General features: G+C 42.3%; 1 protein-coding gene across 1 annotated transcript in view; it reads left to right on the forward strand.

Moving 5' to 3' along the window:
- MAGI3 (membrane associated guanylate kinase, WW and PDZ domain containing 3) overlaps positions 1-13,180 on the forward strand; it is a 176,358-nt gene that overhangs the window by 91,362 nt on the left and 71,816 nt on the right. Inside the window, 1 exon segment of the mRNA XM_028503132.2 lies at positions 12,367-12,494. Within this exon segment, the coding sequence (XP_028358933.1) occupies positions 12,367-12,494 (128 nt within the window).

Here is a 13,180-nt window from a genome sequence, read left to right on the forward strand (position 1 = left end):
TTCTTATCATAGTAATAAACTTTTCAATATAGGAAACTTGAAAATACAAAACCATGAAAAGTTTTTAAAGTTTTTAAAATTTTTAAAATCACCCAATAATTATACCCTGCAATAATATTTGAGATGTTATAAAACATTTAAGAATGAGTCCATTTTATGTACGTCCCTTACATATTTTTATCTGCGTGTCCTCAGATATGTTTTAATTTAGGGCTACACTAAATAAAGGGTCTGTTTTGTGACCCTTTTTCATTTAAAATATGTCATGAGTGTTTCACCACATTGTTATAGTCAAAACATTACTTTTAATGGTCTGCTGATTAAAAGAATTTTGTGTCTTTGAGGATTAAAGTACAAGTATTTTCCTGAGATGAATTCTGTTAAAAACCCTATCATTATAGCAGTGTGTTATTTAAAGTGTCATTTTTGTGTTAAGAGGAGTGTTTATCCAGCCTTATGCTTGGTGGTTGGGGCGACACAGAGATGAACAAGATGAGCTCCCGATCTCACACCGGCGGGAGACCCGGGGAGGGAGGCCGACCCGTCGGTGGTCCTCAGGCGGGCCTTCAGCGCTAACAGGATTTACACGTGCACAGCGCCGTGGCGAGGGCAGGTAGAGGAGAAGGAGACACGAAACTGAAACCGGAGGGGAGATGTAGTGGGAGGTGCAGGGCGGAGGAGAGTAAGGGAGGAGGGAGCTCCGGGGCGGGGGGTGCCGCGAAAGAACAGATAGCAGAAAGTGGTAGATTAGAAATGAAGACGTGCGGCGGCATTTCCTCTGGAGCGCCAGCCCTTCTTCTTCGTATGAGCTCAGACCCCTGGCCACAATCACAGTTGTTCATGAGAATGATTGTTGTTTGCAAATACAGTGTAGAGAAATGCTTGCTTTGTTTATGCAAATAAAAACCAGGACAACGTTTTTTCAAAGGACACAACACGATTATTATGGGTTTTATTTTCTCATAACTTGAATATAATGAGGCAATTTCAATGCTGCATTATATTGAGTTCTACACGTAATAAACAGTCATAGGGTTTTAGGAATGGATGTCTTTAGTTCGCTACAGTTCATCGATTTTTCCGATGTTTTAGGGTAAAACCAGAGAGTTCTTCTTCAACTGCACTCCCCATTCTTTTGATGAAATACATTAAAATGATAATAATAATATAATAAAAAGGAAGGGATGAATAAAAAGGAGGGAGAGGTAAACAAACAAACAAACAAACAACAAACCCTCTCCAGGGTGTGCAGGGCAAGAGCCAGGTATGCAGTTGCAGACTTGACCTTAAGCTGCCAGCCACGCGGGACCCAGGGCGGGTGTAGACAGATGTGACCAGCGGAGGGAAGAAGGTGCGCGTCCATGCGACCATGTGCTGGGGTTGTACTTTACCATAGAGACGGACCGAGACCTCTGATGGAGAAAGACAAATACTGTACGCTCTCGTTTCAATGTGGAATTTAAAAAAAACTGAATCATGGAAATAGAAGTTGACTAGTGGTTGCCAGGGATTGGGGCGGGGGAAAGGGGGGCAGATGCCAGTCAAAGGGTGCAGATGTCCAGCCGTAAGACGGGTAGGTTCCGGGGATGCTGACGTACAGCATGGCGACCGTGGTGACAGTACTGCAGTGTTTACTTGACAGTTGTTAGGGACCAGGTCTCTTTAAAGTTGTCACCATCGCACGACAATCGGGGATGGAGCATGTAAACCAACCTACTGTGGTAATGATTTTGCCATATATAAAGCAAAGTCCCTTTTAGGTCATGTCCATGGGTTGTACAATATAACCCATGGGTGGTTAGATAACATATATAGTTATGATGGTATTATAGGCAAAATCATCACATTGTACACCTTAAAACTTACATATAATATATATGTCAGTATCTTTTTTTTTATTGGCAGCCACACGAGTGGTTTCTTTGCACCTCACCCTCTGGGGCCTCCTTGATACGCACTGTGGCCCTGAGTTCACTGGGAGCTCAGAGAAGTCCCAGGGGGGGGGGGGGGACGCTGCCGCTGACTGGGGGGCGGAGACCCAGGGGCCCGGGGAGAGTTCACCTCCATGGAAATCCCACAGGACCATGGGTTCCTAAGCAGCACCTTCTATTCTGGGAAACCCCTGGGGGCGCAGTTCACCACCCTTCCCCTGAATTTTCTGTGGTTGACAGCTGTCCTCAGATTTTTGGAAAGCTTTCCACCTTTTAGGAAGAGACAGAGGAGAGAAGAGGAGACAGGAGCTTTTTTTTTTAAGTATATTTTATGATGCTAACAGTTTTCCCAATTTTCCCATCACCCATCATGCCACCCCCCTATTGCACCCCCTAACCCTCCAGCATCCTCCCTCTTAGTTCATGTCCATGGGTTGTACATACAAGTTCTTTGAGTTCTCTCTTTCTGTGCCGTTTTTTACCTCTCCCCATCTATGTAATGCCAACAATTATGCTGCTGCTTCCCTGTACCTTTTCCCCAGTATTCCTCCTTCCCCTTCCCCACTGAAAACCCTCCATGTGATGTCCATTTCTCTGATTCTGTTCCTGTTCTAGTTGTTTGCTTAGCTTTTGTTTTCTTTATTTGTTGTTTTTCTTTATTTTTTTAGGTTCATTTGTTGATAGTTGTGAGTTTGTTGCCATTTTACTGTTCATAGTTTTGATCTTCCTTTTCTTAGATAAGTCCCTTTAACATTTCATAATAAGGGCTTGGTGATGATGAACTCCTTTAACTTGACCTTAATCTGGGAAGCACTTTATCTGCCCTTCCTTTCTAAATGAAAGCTTTGCTAGATAGAATATTCTTGGATGTAGGTCCTTGCCTTTCATGACTTCAAATACTTCTTTCCAGCCCTTTCTTGCCTGCAAAGTTTCTTTTAAGAAATCAGCTAATAGCCTAATGGGCACTCCTTAGTAGGTAACTTTTTTTCCTCTTGCTGCTTTTAAGATCCTTTCTTTGTCTTTAATCTTGGATAACTTAATGATGATGTTCCTTGGTGTGTTCCTCTTTGGGTCCACCTTCTTTGGGACTCTCTGGGCTTCCTGGACTTCCTGAAAGTCTATTTCCTTCACCAGATTGGGAAGTTTTCCTTCATTATTTGTTCAAATAAGTTTGCAGTTTCTTGCTGCTGGTTCTCCTTCCGGCACCCCTATAATTCAGATATTGGAACGTTTCAGGTTGTCCCAGAGGTTTGTAAGGCTCTCTTCACTTTCCTGAATTCTTGTTTCTTCATTCTGTTCCAGTTAAATGTTTATTTCTTTCTTCTTTCTTCTTTCTTCTTTCTTTTTCTTTCTTTTCTTTCTCCAAATTGTTGATTTGAGTCCTGGTTTCCTTCCTGTCACTATTGGTTCCCTGAATATTTTGCTTTATTTCATTTTGGGTATCTTTCATTTGTTCTTTAATTTTTCAACCGAGCTCAATCAATTCTGTGAGCATTTTGATTACCAGGACTTGAAATTCTCCATCAGATAGTCCTTGCTCAGCTCTTTCTGAGGTTTTGCTCTGTTCTTTCGTTTTGGCCCTGATATATGTCAGTATCTCAGTGAAGCTAGAGAGGAAGAAAAAAACAACGTGACCTCCATTAGCAGCAGCCTGTCCCCTGGCCGGTAAGGTGGCAGCAGTGTTCTAGAAGGCAGCAGCCTCACTTGATTGCTTTAGTCCGTGTTCCTTCAGATTAACTCAGAAGAGAACTGAAAGAAGGCCAGTTTTCAAAACCGAAATGGCTCGCAAGTTTCCAGAGTGTTTAATGCTTTTCCAATTTGAGACTGAGCAAGCATTATATAATTAGTTTTAAAATTCATTAAGTTCCTGACTGGAGACTATTATACTAAGTGAACAAGCCAGTCAATGAAAGGCAAAAACCATATGATCTCACTTATAAGTGGAATCTAATGAACAAAATAAACTAATCAAAATAGAACCCGAGGCACAGAGGCATGGAACAGACGGACAGCTGTAAGAGGGGCGGGGCAAGGTGGGGTCTGACTGAAAGAAGGCGAAAGAATTAGTCAAAGAGCCGTTGTGTGTGACCCATGGACGTGGACAACGGTGTGGGGATTGCCCGTGGGAGTGGGGAGTGGGGTGGGTGGAGGGGGCAAGGGGGGGGAAATCCATTAAGTTACTGCTTGCCTGTAATGAGAGTGGCATTCTTAAAGAATGTTGTTGCCATGGATTTTGTAAGTTTATAGCATCAAATATGCTCTTACAGACAGACAGACAACTGAAATAATGGAATGGCATTTGAATACAAATACGGAATATAGAGGTGACCAGTAAAAATATACCCATAGTTAATTAGCTTATTAGCAATTATGAAGGGCCTTGGTGGCAGACTGGAGTTAGTTGATGTTCTTTTAAATTTTTAATTTTAAATTTTTATTGATTTTAGAGAGAAACACGGATTTGTTGTTCCACTTATTCATGCATTCATTGGTTGATTCTCACATGTGTGCCGACTGCAGGGTTGAACTCACAACCTTGGTGTATCTTGGCGTAGGGCGTGACGACGCCCTAACTAGCTGACCTACCTGGCCAGGGCAGAGTTAATTTCTTTTAAATTATTACAAGGTTCGACTCAGCCCTGAGGTCCTTGGATCTTGTCCCAGTTGTGTGAACTTTTCCTCACTTTCTGAGAACCAGCCAAACTGGATTTCTCCTACTTCCTGTCAACACTGTGTTCTTCCCCGCCCCAGGTGCCTTGGCAGGTCCTGCTCCCTCCACCTCCGACCCCCGTTTCCCCTACCAGGCTCCTGTTTATCCTTCAGGTTATAGCTCCAGTGCAGCTTACTCCGTGACTTCCTCCCAGACTCCGCAGGATGAGGATCTGGATTCTGGATTTGCATGGTGCTCTAGACTTCTCTTTCATAATGCTCCCGTGTTTGAAATTTCTGCTTTAATGTTCATCTTTCCTGAAAGGCTTTAAGTTCCAGCTAGGGGCACTCTCATTCACCGCTTTACCCCCAAGTGCCTCCTACCAAAGACTCAGTAAATATTTGCTTACACAATAGGTGCAGCTGCTTCATGGAAGGGTAGGTTCTTATGAAAGAGCTCTTAAAAGCATGTGCTCTTATAAGCTTATGCAAGAGAAGTTCATCAAACAATGATGATGGATGCCTGGATGGATAGGTGCATGGATGGATGCATGGATGGATGGATAGGGCAGGCAGTCTAGTCTGGTGCTCACAGTGGAGGTTCTGGAGGCAGATCCCAGATCTGCTGCTTTCTGTGATGTAATCTTGGCCAAGTTATGTAAGGTCTCTCTACCTCAGCTCGTTGTCTATAAAATGAGAATCAGGACACCTCCCTCCAAGGTTTCCAAGAGTGAAGGCGTACAGCAGACATGTACGACGTGGGGATGGTAATTCGCAAGCAGCAGCCCCAGGCACCGGTGTTCTCTTCCCGGTTGCCATGCTCTGCTCAGTCCCACGTCTTCCCCCCAGAAAGAGCAGAAGGGTTTGGTTTTTTTGTTGTTGGTTTTTCCCTACTCTGGACTTGTTACCCCAGCAGAGCTGGAAGACAAAGGATTCAGATGTTAAGTTAGCCTTATTTTATGTTTCTGGAGAGCCAGAGACCACTTGTGAATACATTGGAAAGTATTAATAAAGAACATTCCTGGCTGGTGTGGCTCAGTCTGTTGGAGTGTCTTCCTGTAATGGAAAGGCTGCTGGTTTGATCCCCAGTGGGGGCACCCACCCAGTCCAGGCACCCATCCCTGTCCGGGTGAGTACGGGAGACAACTGGTGGGCGCTTGTCTCTCCTGTTGATGTTTCTCTCCCTCCTCTCTCTTGAAAAGCAATGAAAAAAAAAGTCCTCGGGTGAGGATAAAAATAAAAATAAAGAACAGATTTGAGGAATTGGCATCTAAACTATAATTTAAATTTACTTTTTTTTTTTTTTAATATATTTTATTTATTTTTTAGAGAGGGAAGGGAGGAGATGAGAGAGAGAGAGAGAGAAACATCAATGTGCGGTTGCTGGGGGTTATGGCCTGCAACCCAGCAATGTACCCTGACTGGGAATCGAACCTGGGACACTTTGGTTCCCAGCCCGCGCTCAATCCACTGAGCTACACCAGCCAGGGCTAAATTTACTTTTAAAGATTTAGTTTTTTGCTTCAGTGAAGAATTTAGCATTTAAACAAAGTCAAAATGAAGTCAATTTTGTGTTTAAGAAACATCATTTTTAAGATAGAGTTGTATACAGACCAGTGATTTCCAGCCTTTTTCATCTCATGGCACACATGAACTAATTAAACTTCTGCAGCACACCAGAAAATAATGTTTTTTTGCCGATCTGACAAAAATAGGTGTAATTTTTATTGATTTACCAAAAAAATAGTAGTTATCCTTTTTGCTCCAAAGTGACTTTTTAAAGAAGTCCCTGTATTTGTGTATAAGGATTTCTGATACCAAGAATTAACCAACCAGATACAAGCTTACTATGTGACGTGACCAATAAAATGCAACTGTATTATTTGACTTATGTATTTATAGTCCAAGATAAGGCATTCACACCAGATGGCTATGTTGTGTTGGCTGTTGTCATTTTAAATTTGACAATCTAAGGGAAAAGAGGTCAGTGTCCCTGACTAAATAGTTAGGTGTTGCGTGCTTTAAAAATTCTTGCCCCACACCAGTTGAAAAATCATTGATAATGAAATCATAGGCTATTAAAGAATGCTGTGTATCAGTTAAGTGGGTATTCTAAAATTTCATGTGTTTGAAGCTGTAGAGGGTCAAATGAACAATGAAAAGTACAAAGTTAAGTTGGTTCACTTATTTCGTGTACTGGATGCTGGGACTTCATCTGTGAAACAAACCGTGACCTTAGCACTCAAATAACAAACTTGTATTTAGCAGCGGTGTAAGACATTTTTAATACCTTTTGTGTCATAGAATATATTTGACCACGAAGCATGTAGGTACCCATTATGTAGAAAAATTTTGTTCAGGTGCCTTTTACAATGGACTGCAGTTTGATTTACTTTGGTTTAGGGACCCCTTGCCTTGAGCCAAGGAGAGAGTTTAGAGCTAAACTTAATGTGTATCACTTTCACCAATTCATGGAGCTTTCCCTTACTACGGAGGTGCTCAAGTGGAGGAAGCTATAAAACACGCTGCTCTCCTGAGTCTAGGTCTACGGGGAAGGACTGGTCAGCGACATTGGCTGTGTTGAGCTAGCTGGACAAACAGTTGGTTGGAGGCAGTCGCTAAGCCGTGTTTGAGAGGGAGAGAACAGAGGCATGGTTATGTCCACACTTTGTCTTGAGGAAAACAGATGTTTAAAAGTTGATAGCATCCGCAGGTGTGTTTCCAAGACTAGAGATTTCTAAAAGAAAGGTTACTTGGGCCCTGGCCAGGTAGCTCAGTTGGTTAGAGCATCATTCCGATATGCCAAGGTTGCTGGTTTGGTCCCTGGTCAAGGCACATACAAGAATCAATCAATGAATGTATAAATAAGTGGAACGAGATATGATCTCTCCTCCTCTTCTCTCCTCTTTTCCCCTTCTTCCTTCCCCCCCCTCCTACTCTTCTTTCTTCTCTTGCTCTCTAAAATCAATACATTTTAAAAGTGACATGAAGAAGTCCTTAAGGGTGAACAGAATTCTCTTGAGCAGCTCAGGTTTCGTAAAAGATGTATATGATTGACAGATGGAAGGAGACATAATCACATTTCTACAGTGCTAAGTAAACTGTAAAAAATAAACATTTAAGGGTTTTCTTTTCTGTAGTCCAGAGCTCACAAGGAGCTGTGGTACTTTAGAGAGCTTTCAAGTCATGACTGGCGTGAGAGCAACAAGGAGGCAGTAGTAGGCTTACTGTCAGGAGACGCTGTTAATGTCAGCTGATGGTAGGCTGAAATCAGATAGCATGAATGAACCCAGCAGTGAGCAATGCGACTACAGTAAGCAGTTGATTAGACCCTTCTTACTGGCTTCCATAATCTCAAACTAGCAGAATTACTCTTCCAACAGTAAAAGGTAAAACAACTCCAGACAGGAGAAATTAAATTTTAAAAAGATTAGGAGATAGTAAGAGTATCATTCACTTTAAATGAATAAGTTTTTAGGACTCAACTGAGTTGCCTCACAGGAGTTAAAGGGGCTCTCAGATACCATCTCAGGGTCATTATCAATGTTCTTTGTGAAATCACGGAGAATTCGGGAAGTACCAGGAGAATGAAGAGAAACAAATGACCCTGTTTCCCAAAAGACATAAAGTAGATTGAAAACTCAAGTCCACGTCCCTAATGTATTTCCTTCCTTCCTTCCTTCCCTCCTTCCTTCCCCTCTTCCTCCTCTCTTCCTCCCTTCCTTCCTTCCTTCCTTCCTCAATTACAGTTTACTTTCAATATTATTTTGTATTAGTTTCAGGCGTACAACATAGTGGTTAGACAATCATGCTTTACAAGCATATGATATTCTTGGTATTCTTGGATGTTCTTGGTATTTTCAGTGCCCACCTGGCACCACATATATAAATATATTGCAAATTATTGACTTTATTCCTTGTGCTGTACTGCACATCCTCATGACTGTTGTGTCACTACCAGTTTGTTTTAATCCCTTCACCTTTGTCACCCAGTCCCCAACCCCCTTTAAGGCAGCCACCGGTCCCTCTCTGTGTCTATGAGCCTGCCTCAGTTTTGTTTGTTTTGTTCTTTAGATTCCACATGTAAGTAAAATTATCTGATGTTTGCCTTTCTCTGCACTTCTCTAACATTAAACTGGGGCAAAATTTGAAGAGATTATTTTAAAAATACAATATTGTAAGTGTTTAGAAAAGAATGGGGTGGTCACCATGAATCGACGTGAATTTATAAGAATAAGACATGGCAAACAGACCTCATTTTTTCCTTTTCATTTTATAATTACTAGATTAGAGAATACTAAAGACATGTCATATCTTGACTTTAACAAGTGGGTAGCAAAGTTTCCTAGACTACTCTTTCAAAAAAAAGGCTGATCCACAGTTGCTCCAATGGCCACACCTATGCCAGCAGGCCATGGGGTCATCTAACTATTAGTAATCAGTGACTCCATACACGGCTTCCTCAGAGAGAACAGGGAGTAGGTATTAATTAGCATAGATTCAGAGTGTGAGTTGGCAGTTGTGAGTGTTTTTGACTGAAGATTTATGTATTGGAACCTTGAGTGCCTGAACTTATTTATATGATTGAAATTTCAGGTGTGGACCTTTCCCCACCTGAACTGTAGTTGTAAGATATATAGATCTTTTTAAGTTTCATAAATCCACCTGACTCATAAATCACTTAGAAGTCAAAGAATAATCTGAACACTTAAAGCGAAGGCTGGCTGGGTGAGAACGCTGTTCTGAGGAATTTTTTTCCTTTTTTTTTTTTTAACACCAACTACATTAACCCCAGGGAGATAGGCAGACGTCTTCCATACCCTGGAAATGTCAAGTTTCTGTGGAACTCTCCCGAAACAAAAGGCACAGTTTCACGAACAACTTGATCGTAGAGATTCCTCCGTGGCGGCTGTGAGTTAGCATTCCTGCCGGCCCTCGAGTAATTTTGGTCACCTGCCTGTGCCAGGTATTGGGGCTTAAAGTTCTCCCAGCGTCATATCAGAGAGGGATCGACAACATTCCGTCCCCTCATGAAAATTCTGGTGGTTTCCTGAGACAAGGAGGTCCATGGTGATTGCTGTAGCTAATACAGTTTATTATTAATTATGAATCTTAATGCCAACTCAAAATTTGTTGGCCTTTTATAATTGACTCTTCATTGATATTGTAATGGTTTGTCTCCAACCTCAAGGAAGCACGATCATGTTTTCTGAGTAGTTGCACACTTTGAATAAAACGTCACATGGATGAGCTTGTCCCTCGCCCTTTTCTTTGCAACCGTTTGTCCCAGTGTTGCGTCCAGGAGCCCAGTAGACGGTGAGGGTGAAGACGGGAGTGCAGTCCTCCAGCCCTGACAGCTCTGGGCGTTCTCCAAATCCAGCCCCGTCCGCCGTCCAGGCCCCCTGTCAGTCTGACGGTCGTGCCGGCCCTTGGACAGGACTCGGGTGGTTTCAGCTTCGTTTCCTCCTAAAAGACCCCCTCGTGCTTTGTGATCTCTGAGTTTTGTTATGACTTTGACTTTAATGAAGTCTAGTTTAATGACTGTTATTTTTAGAGATTAAAATTCAGTCTGGTTTCTTAGGGTTACCTGTGTGAAGTATATAACACCTTCCACTAAAACGTCAAATTAAAAAAGAAAAAAAGAAAGTCTTAAAAAATGGTGAATCACATTGTCTTCTTTCATCGTGCAGGTATTACCTTTTATCCAAATTAAATCGACTCCTGAAAATACGTTGTATGGAAGACTTTTAAATGTGGGAGGCCTAGGTGATACTCTTTTAAATGTGGAAAAAATGATGTATTCTTCGTCTATTCAGAAACCCTAAGCAGACGTCCACACACGTCACTAAAGCATTTTTAAGTACCTACGTAACAATCTGCTGAAGTTTCTGTATAGCGTTTTTCACAAAGCATTGTCAAACCCCTTGCCTAACTTTTAAAATACTTAATAAACCCATTATCAGGTATGTTTTTGTTCAGTAAGCAATGAGACTGTGCAGTATTGGTTATGGATTAGGGTTTTCTTCTACCCGGCAACAAACAAGTGCTATAATATAGACAAATAATGAAATAATGTGATTCCACTTAGATTGGCCTCCGGTTGCCGTGGCCCCAAATGCCTGGCAGAAGCACCCTGTGGGATTCGGGAACCTCCTGTGTTCTTCCCCCTGTAAAGATCTTTCAGGTTTTCTTCTTTCATCATGAAAGTTCCCAGCTTCCTCGGTGTCTATTTTTGGCAAAACCAGGGCTTTTGGGTTTGTGTGCATTAGTTTAGGATCTTAATATTATCTCTGACTTCAGAAGGAATCTGATTTCCCGCTTATGGTCAGACCCTCTCATATGGATTATGTTTATTTATATGCACATGTGAGAAAAGAAAAAGAGGGGATTAGAAATGTTCTATTAAGGAATAACAGTTAAAAGAACGAATCGATCTGTAGCAACCTTTTGATTCATCTAACCGTGTTACACTATGCTGTTCAAATAAAACAAAGTGCATGTTAATCAACCAGTTATTTCTGTTCAGTAAGATGCTCTGTGCTGTCTCAGCACTGCCTTTTCCCATTATCTGAAGTCTCATCTCCTGAACATGTTTGGATTGCTTTGGGATTTGTTTTAAGTTCAACCCTTACTACAAATTCACTGCTATCCGATTCCTTCAGTCCCCTCTTCTTCTCCTTCAATTTCCTGGGGACCCCCCCCAATCTTCCTTTCATCTCCCATTTCCCCCAAAATATGAAAAGAATCTTTTACTTCTTTATTATTCATGCTGTATCGAGGAGGCGAGTAAGTGGACGAGAAAATGCCTGCTCGATTTTAGTGATAGACAGAAGACTCTGAGTTAGGGCCCCACCTGGCCTTTTCGAAGCTCCGGAACTGGTCAGTGTGGCTGGAGACATACCTGGCGGTGGGGAGGGGGGGAAACGTGAACAAGTTTGGGCAGGGGTGGCCAGGTTGGGAGTCTTGGTTTTTATTCCCAGTGCACTAGAAGCCAGAGGGTGGCCTCAACAAAGTGGTGGTTATCTGATTTACATTTTACATTCCACTCCGGCTCCTGTATGAGTGAAGGGTGGGAGCAGGAGGGAAGCAGGAATGGATAGGGAGGCCAGTGAGAAGGCTGTTGGCGGACTCCAGATGAGGAATGGTGGTGGCCAGACTGGGGTGGTGGCGGTGGACAGGGAGAGACGTGGACAGGATGGGAGACATTTGGAGGGAGAATGGACAGGTTGCTATGGGTTGGATTTGGAGGGTAGAGGTGAAAAGGAGAACTCAAGGATGACTTACGGCTTTGGGGTTTGTTCTGCTGTGTTGGTGCTGCCGCTGTTGCTGCCATCTAAGACAGGGAAAACCAGGAGAGGGAACTCTGGGGGAGGATGGAGTTGAGCTGTGGCTGTCTGAGATTGGGGGTGCTTATTTGACCTCCAGATATATCTGTAATGCGTACGAACAAGTTGATGACTTGGAAGTGTGGTGGCGATAGGTCAGGGACAGAGACACGGTAAGAATTTGGAAGCTATCAGTATATAAATGGCATTTAAAGCAATGAGCCTGAACAAAATTACCTTGTACATTTGTCATTCTCTCTGATGTATACCGTCTCCCTCCCCTACCTTGTAAAATCCCACCCATTCCACGTATGTATTTTAATTATAGTGTCTAATAATTTCATGTTTTCTTATTTTCAGTAAAAATCGTTTTTCTTTGTATTGTATTTGATTACTAGCATCTGTATTTAACTGGAGATCTGACAGCAGTGTGTTTTGTCTTCTGTTGTTTTCTTTCACAGGCAAAGTCATTAATAAAGATTTGCGACATTACCTGAGCCTTCAGTTTCAGAAAGGATCGATTGACCACAAACTGCAGCAAGTGATCAGAGATAACCTCTACCTGAGAACCATCCCGTGTAAGTAGGAGGTGGGCCAGAGCAGCGAGGCCAAAGCGTCCTTATGGAGCCAGTCAAACGTCTGGGAATAATTCAGGAGAGTATCTTACATGAAACTGTGGGGACCAGTTGGGGTGCTGGAATGCAACCAAAGGAGGATTTTTAAGGATTTGTAAGGAGAAGGTTTTTCAGGAGACATTCGGGGGTTGTTTTTCAAAGTAGAACAACCAGAAGATTCTATATGGCGGCCTTTTAAAAAGTCAAGGACTTTAAGGACGTAAGGCTATCTGTGCGTGTTGCTAACTAGAATTTATTCTTATAACTCAATTTCTACAGCCTCTGCAGGGAAAAGACTCCTTTCTCAATGCCTTGTGCACTGAGGCCTTTTTGTATTAATTATTAGGACATTTCTGATTTTAAAGTCTGCCCGTTCCCCAGAGGAAGAAAAGAAGAAAAACGAGGGACTTTGTTTTGATAATCCATTTTGAGTTTTTACACTGATGTGGTGTTTCTGTTCCTGTCTTAATGGTTTTCATAGGGCCACGTGGTTGTTGGAATGGTGCTTTGGTTTTTTAGAAGAAAAACACATCACAAGAGGTCACGTATGCTTAAGTGTTAGCTTTAGTTGGTGCGGGTCTGGGGAAGCATGAAAAGCAGCGAACAGGAAAAGGGCGTAAGAGGACATTCCGGTTTGTTTCCTTTTCAGTGCATTTAACTC

Source organism: Phyllostomus discolor, chromosome 14, assembly GCF_004126475.2.
Source record: "Phyllostomus discolor isolate MPI-MPIP mPhyDis1 chromosome 14, mPhyDis1.pri.v3, whole genome shotgun sequence".
NCBI lineage: Eukaryota > Metazoa > Chordata > Mammalia > Chiroptera > Phyllostomidae > Phyllostomus > Phyllostomus discolor.